At 27.9% G+C, this 12740-nt stretch overlaps 1 protein-coding gene across 2 annotated transcripts in view; it reads left to right on the top strand.

Annotated features, from left to right (window-relative positions):
• LOC121120525 (acetylcholine receptor subunit alpha-like) overlaps window positions 1-12740 on the top strand; it is a 213973-nt gene that overhangs the window by 155377 nt on the left and 45856 nt on the right. For both annotated transcript variants that reach the window (XM_071889689.1, XM_040715406.2), the window contains exon 9: window positions 7178-7514. In XM_071889689.1, coding sequence (XP_071745790.1) covers window positions 7178-7514 — 337 coding nt within the window. The remainder of the gene's footprint in view (window positions 1-7177; window positions 7515-12740) is intronic.

Here is a 12740-nt window from a genome sequence, read left to right as displayed (position 1 = left end):
TAGTTAGAAGCGATTTATCTTTGATAAAAACACGGAGTTCCTTATGTGATTATTGATTTTTGATAATTTGATGTAGGTATAAGGGAAACTCTACAACATTTTACTCATCATTATCTCCGTTGAAAAAAATATCTGGAAATAAATGAAATAAAATTGGTGCCCATAAATCAGATTGTGTGTGTGTATTTTTTTTCATTTATGTACATTACTATAACCATATACATATATGTAAGTATAAAAATCAATAGCTGCGTCAAAAATATAAAGGTATTTATATAATTGTTATATACCTTATTTAAAAAATGTTTAAATATATCTATCAAAAAAGATTTTGTATTATATTTAAGAATAAATTCTATTTTTTTGAACAGTTTTTTTATTTACCATTTATCTCTTCTTTGTAAGAAATATGTATGTACATTCATAAAATATCTAAGGATTAAGTTACATCTCTCTCAACGAAATCTCATTTTTATACATGCATATTTATACGTACATAATATGTAAATATAACGTATACATTATCCTTACTAAAGAGGCATTCCTTTTTACTTTTCCATATATGCAGTGGTAGTGAAAAAATCATTATTATATCTCTTATTCAAATAAATGCTAATTCCGTTTAATAGTGACATTATAAGATATTGAGTTTTAAGCCTTATTTCTTTGTTTGTTGGGCCACTCTAATTGCGCAGATTGTATGATATATATATGTAAGGAATTTTATTCAAATTTATTCGTACTTTATCTGCTAAAAATATAATGCAAAAATAAAGGAACTAAAATTGGGATATTTTCTGATCATTCTTGGTTGATGATAAGAAAGAGTTGTCATTGGCGGCAGTTCGGCATAATTAAGCAAGTGTAAATTCAAAGTTTAATGTCAATTCTGCTCGGGAAAGAGATAATAAATCAATGTAGAGATATTCCAATTGAAAATCAGGGGTATAACACATTGCAACTGTTGGTAAATTTCTACATCCAGCCTTTTGTAAAAATAGGAAAATGAAAAATCATAATGTATAAATTTACCTAGACTCGCCAACGTGTGAACAACTTTTGGGTTAAACTACATCCAATTTGGAAAATGCTTAACTACGTATACCAGTCATTTTAGACTTAAAATATTTTTCCATTAATTTAGCTCTGACATGTTACCCACTGTAGAAAAAGTAATGAGACCTTCTAAAAATACAGTTTTGAATAAGTATTGTTCAGATTATTTTTGAATAGCTAAGCTCCTAAGTTTTGATTGGTGTACATCTTGTCAACAAAAATTCTGTATATGTCGCGATGGAGGCAAGAAGAGCCAGTATAGGCAATCTAATCAACATCGGGAGGATCATATTGACCATCATGAACGCCTTAAACGTCAGCAAGGCACATTCTGTCTGTTCAGAAACTGTTTACCTAATGGGACAACCTTAAGAACAAACCCAAGAGGTGAATGCCCACCAAAGTGAAGCTGGAAGACATCATGGAGGTCTTTAAAGTCAACCCAACGATGAAGATGTTGGAGTACAACAAGAAGAAGATGGTTCATTTGCTCAACTGTGAGCAATGCAGTCCAAAATACTGGAGAAATGTTTTTGAGAAGAATTGAGAGGCCACTCCTTTCCCAAAGTAAAGAAGAACTCCGTTTTCATTGATGTCATTAACAATGTTTACTTTTAAATATTATTTAAATTATATTATTTCGTCATTTGATTTCAACATGCATGGAACATAACTGTTTTTTCAATTAAAGCTAATGGCTTATTGTTAGTATAGAGCACATATTTTATTAAATATATTTTTTTTCTGTGGCCTAAAGCTATAATAACATAAGCCATAAATTGATTCCACGGGCAAAGAAAGCAAATTCTTAGCGACCTGTAATAACCATTGTTTTTCAGAGAATACATTCTAACTTTTATTGGCTTTTAGTGTTGTCTTTGTAAAGCCGTTGTTTCTTCCACATTTCATATGTAATAGTTAATTAAAGGTTGTACCAAATTTTTCATACACTTACGTTAATGGAAAAAACTTCTTACCGGAATAAGGAAAGAATCTAATCATTTCAGATGTGTAAACTCCTCATGTTTAAGGGTCATTTATTTTTATTGCTTCTCAACATGTAAAATTCTTATATTTATATTAATGACAACTATGAAAAGTTTTTATGTTCCTACTTCATTTCTTTCGGAATAAGAATAGCCTTGAAAGAAAAACAACAAAAATTGAATTTGAGATTTCTCATAAGTTTACTAACACAACACTATAAAAAAAGTATTTCAATTCCATATCAATTCTGATTGTATTTAATATGCTGATCACAAATTTAAATTTATATTTGTTTACAAAATATCGAATCAATTTTCCATATAATCTAAATTTTTGTAATTCTAACTCTTTTTTTAAATTCGAGCCAAATTGATTTATAATTTCATACAAATGTGATTGCATTTCATATGAGTGATTCAATCAGAGTAAATATTTTTTGTCTGGTGGACTCAATATTTAAATAAGAAATTAAAATTTTTATTTCAAACCAGCATAAAATTTTAAAGCTAATTAACTTATTTTCTTTTGAATTTATATTTTTGTTTAAAAATTCAATTAAAATAAAATGGTTAAAATATGTTTTAAAAAATTCATAGAAAATGTACAAAAATCAATTAAATGAAAAAAACACTAATTACATGTATATATTTGATCAGCTTCTTTATTTGTGTTTGAACCTAACATATTTTACAAACTTTGTTAGATATCATAATCATAGCGTTAAATATTTTTTAACAATTTTGTTTCTAAAGTAATTTTCTAAAAAAACAAAAAGAGATTGAAGTGTAAATAAAAAGTTTTAAAAATTTAGCCCATTTTGTAATATTTTTTTTTTTCAAAAAAAATCATATTTTTATATTTTATCATATTTTTGTGCTAATGATAATGAACATGTCTTGGTGGACCATAATGAAATTAGTAAACCCCCAATAAAATATATTTTTATCAACTTTAAAAGTTTTTGAAACAAACAAACAATGTTTAAAAAATATATAGTAATCGATATTTTTTACTGATTATGATTTACTACCATGCGATAATATTATTTTTTTTTCTGTTAATCTTTTCTTCAAAAAGATTCAAAATCCGGGGGTAATTAGTCAATGCTTTCATATTTCAATATTATTATGGTTTAACTTCAGTTGACTATAAGTAAATCGGAAACAATGACCTGATAATAAATTATAGGAAGAATACTAGAAAATTGACAGTTCATAATAAAATAAGTACGATTTTTTTATATTAGCGCCATATTAAATTTTGTTGTAAAAAAATGGAAATACTGATTTATTATTTAATCAATTGAGTTAAATAAATAGAAAAAAGGAAATATAACATTTGTAAAAGGATTTAAAGAAGTTAAGACTTAGTTATTGTACAGTTAAATATAATATATGACCCCCTTTTTTATGGTCGTAAATCAATTTAAGAAAGCAATTTTCAAAATTAGAGAGTTATTAAAGTACATTTTAAATCCATTAAAAAGTTAATTATGATTAACTGTTTAAAAATGTTTTAACATAATTTTGTAAATTTGATTTTGAACATTTTTTTATCTTTTAAATTAAAAAAAAAGAGTCTTGAACTCATGTGTGTTGGTTTGATACTCCATTGCTCCTATACAGGGAAGTATACAATATTTACATGGATTTCAGAACATATTATGGGGCAAAAATGTAAAATCAATCGATAGGTCAGAAATATAAAATCAATTTATAGGTCAGAAATGTAAAAACAATATATTAGTTTAAAAGTTTACATGTGTTATATAACAACCCATAAAGTCATTTTTTTAAAAATAGTCTTTGAAATAGTAAGCTTTTATCTAAGTTGTTAATTATGAGTGTAATTATCTGTAAATTGCATAAGTTTACGATAATTACTAAAAAGTTAAGACAAATGCTCGTAACGATTTTCTTTAGAAGGTTTTAAATCACAAATGGGACAAAGATTATATGTGCATTGTGTAGTTCCATTTAATCTACTGGAGTAGGAACAAATGTTTTGACAACATAATCTTATTGTATTCAAAATATTCATCTTTACTTTATCGAAGAAAATTACAATATGATTTATCTGCTTTGTAAATAAAACATAATAACTGAACAAATGAATCAATTATGGGATTTGATAATATGTAGAAAATTGTTCCAATTATTTTTTTTTAAGAAGCAAGATATGTTGGGTTAAAACGTTTTTTATATTGGCGTTCCTTGTAAACAATGTAGTCTCGGTTACAAATGGAAAACGAAAAGTAGGGAGGGACCCCACGTTCTTATTATATAAATAAAAAAATGAATTTAGTTAATTATAAGAGTATATCTATTCTCCTTCAAGTGTAAATATATATAATTTAAATAATTTATATTAATGGCCTTTTGAGGCATTGGAAATGTGGCATTAAAGTTGTTAGATATCAATGATTTGATTTTGCTTGAAGATAATTGAGTAAAAAAGTTTTTTTTTTTTGTTGCTATATACTTTTTGAAGGTTGTAGTTATCGATATAGCAAATCATATTTACATACTTTGAAATTTTGGACTTTGATAACTTGTCCAAAAAAACAAGTTGCGGGGTATCATCTTGGCAGCTTCAGCCGCTATGTCTCTCTTACCATGGAAATTCCTAAATCAGGATGCGAGTCATGGAATTTTGGAGGGGAATAAATGTCGTACCTTCCATCAACTTCATGGAATCATCGAAGTATTTAAAAAGGGTTTTAAGAAATTTTAACAAATATTTATCATAATTGTTAATTTGCATGTTTACGGTTTTTTTTTTAAAGATTGATATTTAGAATATTTGTTGAAATTCTACACCGGAGTATTAAGTATAAACTATAATGTTTATTTACGTATTTTTTTACGCAATTGCTCCGGTTTATTTATATATGTATGCTCTATATAATATATAAGCCAAATAAAGAATGTTGAAGAAAAAAACAAGCCCTCTATATTTGTTTTTAATGGGTCCTCTATATGATCAAATTTGTTAAATTATTATATCAATTCCTATTTTTTCATTAGAATAAAAATGAATTAACTATAGAGCTCTTTTAAATTGTAAACTCTGAATACTATACATACACTTATCACGTTTAGTATTTCTAAACATTAAAAAAAAAACATTAAAAATTTACTAGGACATAAAAGGAAATTAAATGGAAAATAATTAAATTTTTTATTCTAAATAATATTTTTTTAAACTGACACACATCTATGAATAAATAATTTCATAAATTCAAATGCACTTCAAGATTAATACCATTCGATTTAAATAAGAATAATAATCCTTTTGTAAAATGCATATAAAATGACAATGTTTCTTTATTACACATTTATGTGTGTATGTAAATCTATTTAATCCTTCGTTATTTGTTAGATATGTCAATCCATAATTTATTCTTTTTGTATCAATAAGAAACTCCATATATATGTAAGTTGCATTATAACTATAGATTACACAAGAGAAGGATAAACTATGATATAATATACCAACTTACTCAACAAATTATTGTATCAATGTGTAAATTGAAATATGATTTTTAAGAGCTGTTTCAATTTTTTAATTATTTAATCAGAATTCAGTTAAAAAAATTTTTTTATGGTTGTAAATCAATTTAGGAAAGCGGTTTTAAATATTAGAGAGTTATTATAGTACATTTGAAATGCATTTAGTCATTAATAAGGATAAATTGATTACAACTATTTTATTATAATTTGTAAATTAGATTGTATACAGTTTATCAATATGTTGAATGCGAATATATGTTTGTATGTGTGCCCCATGAATTGATTTTACTAAATGTTTTCATTTAGCTTCTTACAGCTCCTTAAACAGTTCTGGTAAAAGTTTTTTTTACGTTTAAAAACATGGTTGCCTTAAAACAGCATTTTTCTAAAAATAATTTTTTGACCAAAAAGCAAATATATCATGTAAAATAAAAACCGTAAAACTCTAACAATGAATCTTACTGCATGTTGATATGTGTTTAAGCAAACTTTTTAAAAAGGATTAGACTCTTCAAAATGAAGAAGAAATAATAAGCCAAAGGATTTTTGACCAAAGTATGACCATTAAGCGATAACACTTCTATGGCTCTTCTTCTCTAAACCTTATAATATTCTTTTTTAAAATATGCCATGATCCATATCAACATATAGCGAGAATAACTTTTTGAATTTTATGGTCTTTTATTTTGTCTAATAAGACACAGAAGAAATCTAAATTATTTTTAATTTCTTAATGTCCCATGCAACACCGGCTGAAAATCCTCTAGTTCAATAATAAGTGGCTCCTGGAGAAGTAAATATACTCAATGTAAATGTAGCTTATGTCACTTTTATTAGAACGAAAGATTATTGGCTACTTTCAACCTTTTAAAAGTTCAAAGCTCATTTGAAATTAGCTTAGTAAAAGTCCCATGGTACCAGAATCATCAAAGAAGGAAGTAATGCCTCCCATATCTTTAAAACCAATGTTTCGGCCAGCATTATGACCATTGGTAGCAACAACAGTGGAAGCCTCCTAACTTCTTTGAGCCAATATATAGGGTGGGTGCGGATAGGCACTGCCAATTCCTGTCTCACCAAATAATGCCTTGAATGTAAGCTGAGGTCAATGGTGTCATGTTCCTGTTCCAACAAGTCTTTGCCCCCTCTCACAGAGCCTGCAAGATCCTTAACTTGTTGAAAGAAGAGAAAGTGTATTTTTGGGATCACCAAAACTGCCTATGAAAGTTTTATAAATTATGCAAATAGATATTTTATACATAAGTGTGTACAATGCTTATTTATTTAAAAAACCCTAATTCATCTTATTAATAGAATATCAAATGAGATACATTATATTTTACCATTACAAATAGTCGAAGTATAAATAGAACGAAATAATATTTTTGTTGTTGTTGAATATTGATATTTATAATTATTTAATAAAAATTATATAAGTTTTTATTCATAATAAATATTTAACCGTTAATCTGTTTATTCATTATAGATACAATTCTACTTTATTTATAAAGTATTTAATAACATTTTAAATGGGTTATTTGTTTAATATATTCTTGCAATATGTATAAGTGATAAATAAATATTTTCATGTAACTATTATTATTTTAATTACTATATTTCAGACTTCCACAAGATAATGGCATGTTCTTTTCAAGTGGCTGCCAAGTCCACGGTACCTCTGTCATCATGGACGAAGATGAAGAGGACGAATTCAATCCCATTGATGTAAGATCCATCAGTGCAGACGATGATGATCTTGGAGGTCTATCCTCTCCCTTAGGAAATAATAATCACCTTCATTCGTCCTCCACGGGTCCTCCATTAATATCTCCGCCTCCATACGAAAGAGAGGTCAATAACCCATTTGACCATTCTAATTGTTCGAAAAATCTTCATAAATCATGTGCTTGTGTTAATTTCATTGCGGAGCATACAAGGGCTAAAGAAGAAGCTACCAAAGTAAGACACTGGTTTTTTTTTCTTCTTTAAGTTTAATTTTTAAATAGTATAATAAAAAATATTAATAAATAATAAAATAAAGTCAAATACAACGTTACTTCTTTACAAGAGACTCTGTACATAGTTTAGGCAAGAAAATTTATTTTATCAATACTTTAGAATAAGTATGATGCATTGCACTAAATGGTCCCTAAAAGATAGGAGATTACTCATATTGTAAGTATTTACTAAAAGTAATAACTTATTGTGAAGAGTCTCAAAATTTAGTCCATAAAAAGTATCTTTTTTTTTAACACGCATGTTGCAATTTATGGCAATGAAAGTATATTAGTATCAATAAGCAATATTTTATGGCCATAAAAACATAGTTTTAATCAACATTCTATTAAACCATAAATGATTATTATGAAACATAGAAGGAAAAAAAAAAGCCTAAATATTGTAATATTCAATGGAGTGTCTCTAACAGTGACTTGTTCGACATCTGGCAAAACCCAGTTGGTATTTTTTTTTGGTATTTTCAATAAATGAAGATATTTTCAAATCGAAAGATAACCATTGAAGATGAACAGTTTCATGAATAACATTTGAAGATAAAAGTGTAATTTTGCAACGCCTTCAGATTTTTTTAATTTTGTGAAGCCTGAAGAGTGTTGTTTAGGACGTAAGAAGTTGTATTCTGAGGAGAAAGTCATGATAAAAAGTATCCTAGAATGACCAAGGGCGTCTGTTGGATTATATATATATTTTTTTTTTTTTTGAGGGGGGAGGATTGGTTTTTTGAATATTAAAAAAAAAAATCCAAAAATCCAAAGCTAAAAAAAAAATTAAATTTTTCGAATAAATAAAAGTAAAATTTAAATATTAAATTTTTTCAAAAAGAAATTCAAATATCTAAAGCTATTATAAAAATTAAAATAAATTGGGAAAAAAATCAAATATTAAATTTTTTGGCAAAAAATTCGATAACCCATAGCTATTTCCAAAAATATATAAGTTTTTGGAATAAATTTCAAAAATCCATAGCTGTTTACAAAAAATTTCATTTGTTGAAAAAAAAATTGAAGAATTTATTTATTTTGAAATTTGAGGAAGTGCTACAACCCCTCCAGCCTACCCCCTGCGAACGCCGCTGATGTCATATTGTTATTTCTTTTTAAGGAACCTAAAAATATACAATTTTTATCAATAAGAAATAATATATTTATTGGAACTTTTCACAGTTTTCTTTTTCCTCTCTTCAAAGGACAAGTCTTTAAAAGCAGAATATTGAAAACTACTATTTCATACATGTGTGTATACATTATTTTCATCTAAGATGTTGGAACAAATTATACATTTTTATCAAAAATAGGAAATTTCTTATAGATGGTTATTTTAAAAAAGAAAAGAAAAGTCGAAAAAAATCGATTTTCTCTTATCCAAATAAAATCGTTCCTTGATGATATTGCTAAATATTTGACGGTTATTGCTAGCCCATAAGATTTGATATGGGAATTAACATATACTGGTTCTTTTATATGCTAAGCACATTACATACATCAACAAATACATATTATTTTTGTAAATATCTCGAGAGCAATTATGCCTAAGTCAACATAAACAAAATTCCGCTATATATTATTTAAACTCTGTTGGTGATGTATGCAGCAAATTTATTAGCTCGAGTGTTAATTTGAGAATTCCGATAAATGTTAAAAATATGTCTTGCTTCCTTGTGATCTGAGATTTAAGAGGCATTACAAGGAAGGCCAATGGAAACTTAGGAATTATTAAAAGAAGTTTCAAAACTGTGAACCTTTGATTATGGTAAAACTTTTGTACTCTCAATTTTAATGCACGGATATGAGATCTCAAATCCCTCCAAAATTACATGATTAAGTCCTTAGTAAAGGTGCAAGCCAGGTTTGTGTCGTTTTTTCATTCATTGGGAGATAACGAGAACTGTGAATGCAAAATCAAATTACTTGGTGTCTTCACTTTGTATCATAGACTTAGGAATAAAATTGCGCTCCTGAATAATTTTTTTACAAAAAGAAAAACCTATTTCCTACAGCCAGGATACTAATTAAAGAATACCTTGTCCACGAAACGAGACTCTCCGCTCACAACACTATCTACCTTCCAAAAAGAAATATTTACATTTTTAAGCATAGTTTTTTATTACAGATCGACTAATCCTTGAATGACCATACTTTTATACTTTCTCCAGGCAAGTGAGATTGACCTCAAGCGATTTTTTTTTGTTATGCTTATATTGATACATTATTTATATATATATTATTTTTTTTGCACTGTCATGTTATTTAAAAAAAGTTATATTCGTATCTTAAACGCATCACTTTTTATATGAATAATAATTTTTATATCTTACAAGCACTAAATATAAGTCGACTTTTATAGGCTTTGATTACACTTCTCTCAGAGACTTGTGGCCTTCAGAAAAAGGCCATGCATTTTTTATTATTTTTGACTATTTTTAAGGTTAAAAGCTGTTTTAAGCCCTCGGTGTGAAAGATAGGGATAAATTATGTTAGTACATTTTAAAGCCGAAATTATAAAACCATTTTTAAAATGTCTACATTATCTTTATAACTCGAGTTATCTTTGTTTAAAGTGAAAGATATTTGCATTTTATTTAGAGGATCATAGCTTCAAAACACATAAGTTTAAAAGTATCTCATTAGATAGGTGAATGTATACATTTTAATTTTAAAAAAAGAGTCGCCCCAAAAATGCTCTATATTGTTGTAATTTGAGGTAATTTTACGACAATATTTCAAGGATAAAACTCATTTTTGAATTAATATCTTAATAAAAGTATAGAAATATTTGTATTCCCCCGCTATAAGAGACAAAGAGAGAGAAGAAGAAGAGATAGAACCAAAGAGGGAGAAAAATAAAAAGATTTGCTCCAAGGACTCTTTTAAATGTCTGTTTTTTTGGAATCCCTCACTCACTACGGGTATGCAACGGGTCATCTTTAGTCTATGGAGCTTGAAATAATTTATTTATAGAATTTGAAACATGAAAATTAATGTTATAACACATTGTATAAAATATCTTTTCTTTTTCTCCCTCTTTTCTTCTTTTGCCCTCAAGGGATCAAACTCTATTAAATTCAGCATATGTTGCTCTTGTGTATTAAAAAAAGTATGATTTTTTTTGGATAGTTTTATTGCTGCTGGTCGAAATAAATGAATAAAGTATCAGTAATCTTTTTATACATGAGTTGTATTATAGAATCATTCAGTAGATTAAAAAAGAGACAAAATTAGGAGAAAAGAGAATATAAGATATACATTTGAATATTTTCTAAGTAGAACACAACTTTATCAAAATAATACACATATTTCCTATCCATCTCCTGGCCTGGAATGAGTAATGAAATATAATTTATGATAGAAAAATGTGAGCCGTGCCAAAGCCAAATAGCAAGCCAATGCAAAGAGACCTTATAGTCGGGTTCAAAACCTTAAGTGATTTTTGAATCGATGTCAGCGGACTTATTTACGTTGAATGGAAAATCTTATCTTGTATGTGTCGATGCTCTATCAGGTTATACCATCGTGGTGGAGTGGAGGAGTACCAGAAGGATCCCAATGAATACCAAGTAATTGGTATTCTTAAGATGGTTCAGAGATTTTGAATATCCAAAGAACTTAAGATCAAATCAATGCACTGCGTATGCATATAATAAATTTCAAGAGAATTTGAATAAAAATGGAATTGTTTGGTCAACTTCAAACCCACACTACCCCAAAACAATGGTATGTATGAGTCCGCCGTTAAGAATAAGAACATATTTAAAGTGTGTTCTCAATCCATCAACTCTATAAAATTTCTTGATGGTTTATTAGAATACAGGAATTGGCCTTGTCGATGTGGACTTTCAGCCAATCAAGTTGTTTAGTGCCAAAATATAATATCCCACATCCCAAAATATGAGTCTACTAAGAAAGAACCGTTAATGAGTTGAGTTATTACGAAGAAAGAGAGGGAAGGTGAATCATTATTATGATCAATAGATTTACCCATACTTAAGGTTGGGAAAAAAGGACGTACTCAAAATAGTGTATCAATGAGGTGGGATACCATTGGAAAAATAATCATCCTTAATAGTAGGAGCTACCAGATTCAGGTCTATAATGTAGATATATATAGGAGAAATATGAATTTTGTACACCTATTTCATGAAGTGGGATGAAGGGGATTGTTGTACATTGACATATGTAATACGTGTAAATAAACATATTAAATTTATCCACATTTAAATCCCATTCAAGATAATCTTATGTATAAGTATTTCAAGTTACTTTTGTTATTTATGTAGAATGTACAGTTGATAATGATAAGAAGATGTCGTTGCAAATTAACATATAATATAATTGAATATCATTATACATTACCAGTTTTTATATACTCGTTTTCATTTAAAAAAAATATCATCAGTACTTCCATACATTTTTGAACGAAAATATAAAAAAAAATATCGCTGAGGGAAATTAGTATGCACTTACAAAGGCGTCAGTAGGATCGAAACTCCGATACCATTATTGCTATACTAAATATCAATTCGCCTTGGAAATATTTTATCTTAACTTTTTGTAGATAAAAACTCTAGATACACCGCGTGGAGGATTAAAATCGGCAAATTTGCATTTTATACGTCAACAAACTATTATTAATTAATAAACAGTTGTATCTCCACAAAATTAATACTATAAATAGATGTGTAACTGAGCTCTCTTAATAATTAATGTAGCCAGTCTTAGTGGTAATGATGAATTCAAGGTGGCGGGAGAAGGCCTGGCACCCACTGCAGATGTATTCTTCTGTCGTTGGCTAACAGTGGCATTAAGGGCATATGTATTTGGATAATGAAAACTACAGGTCTTCCCCTCAACATACGCTGAAAGGTGTAGTTGAGGGGGTTGGTATCATGCCTGTAGGGGAACAACAGTGCAAAAAAAACGAGTTCAAAATCTTTTGAACTAATTTATCGTAGCCATGAAATGGAGGAGATGGGTTTCTTTCATTGCCGGTGTCATAAGTGGCCTTTCCGACCTCACAAGGTTGTTTTTTTAAACTATTTTCTTCATGTTCGACCTTAATATTAAACAATATACGTATACAACTATTTCTTAAGTTGTTATCAAAATATGGAGACATTGTGTAAATGGTATAGCATATATAAATATAACACATTATAGTTTAGTAAAAAAA

Source organism: Lepeophtheirus salmonis, chromosome 6 (genome assembly GCF_016086655.4).
Source record: "Lepeophtheirus salmonis chromosome 6, UVic_Lsal_1.4, whole genome shotgun sequence".
In the NCBI taxonomy this organism is placed as follows: domain Eukaryota; kingdom Metazoa; phylum Arthropoda; class Copepoda; order Siphonostomatoida; family Caligidae; genus Lepeophtheirus; species Lepeophtheirus salmonis.
This window is presented reverse-complemented; position numbering and strand designations above follow the sequence as displayed.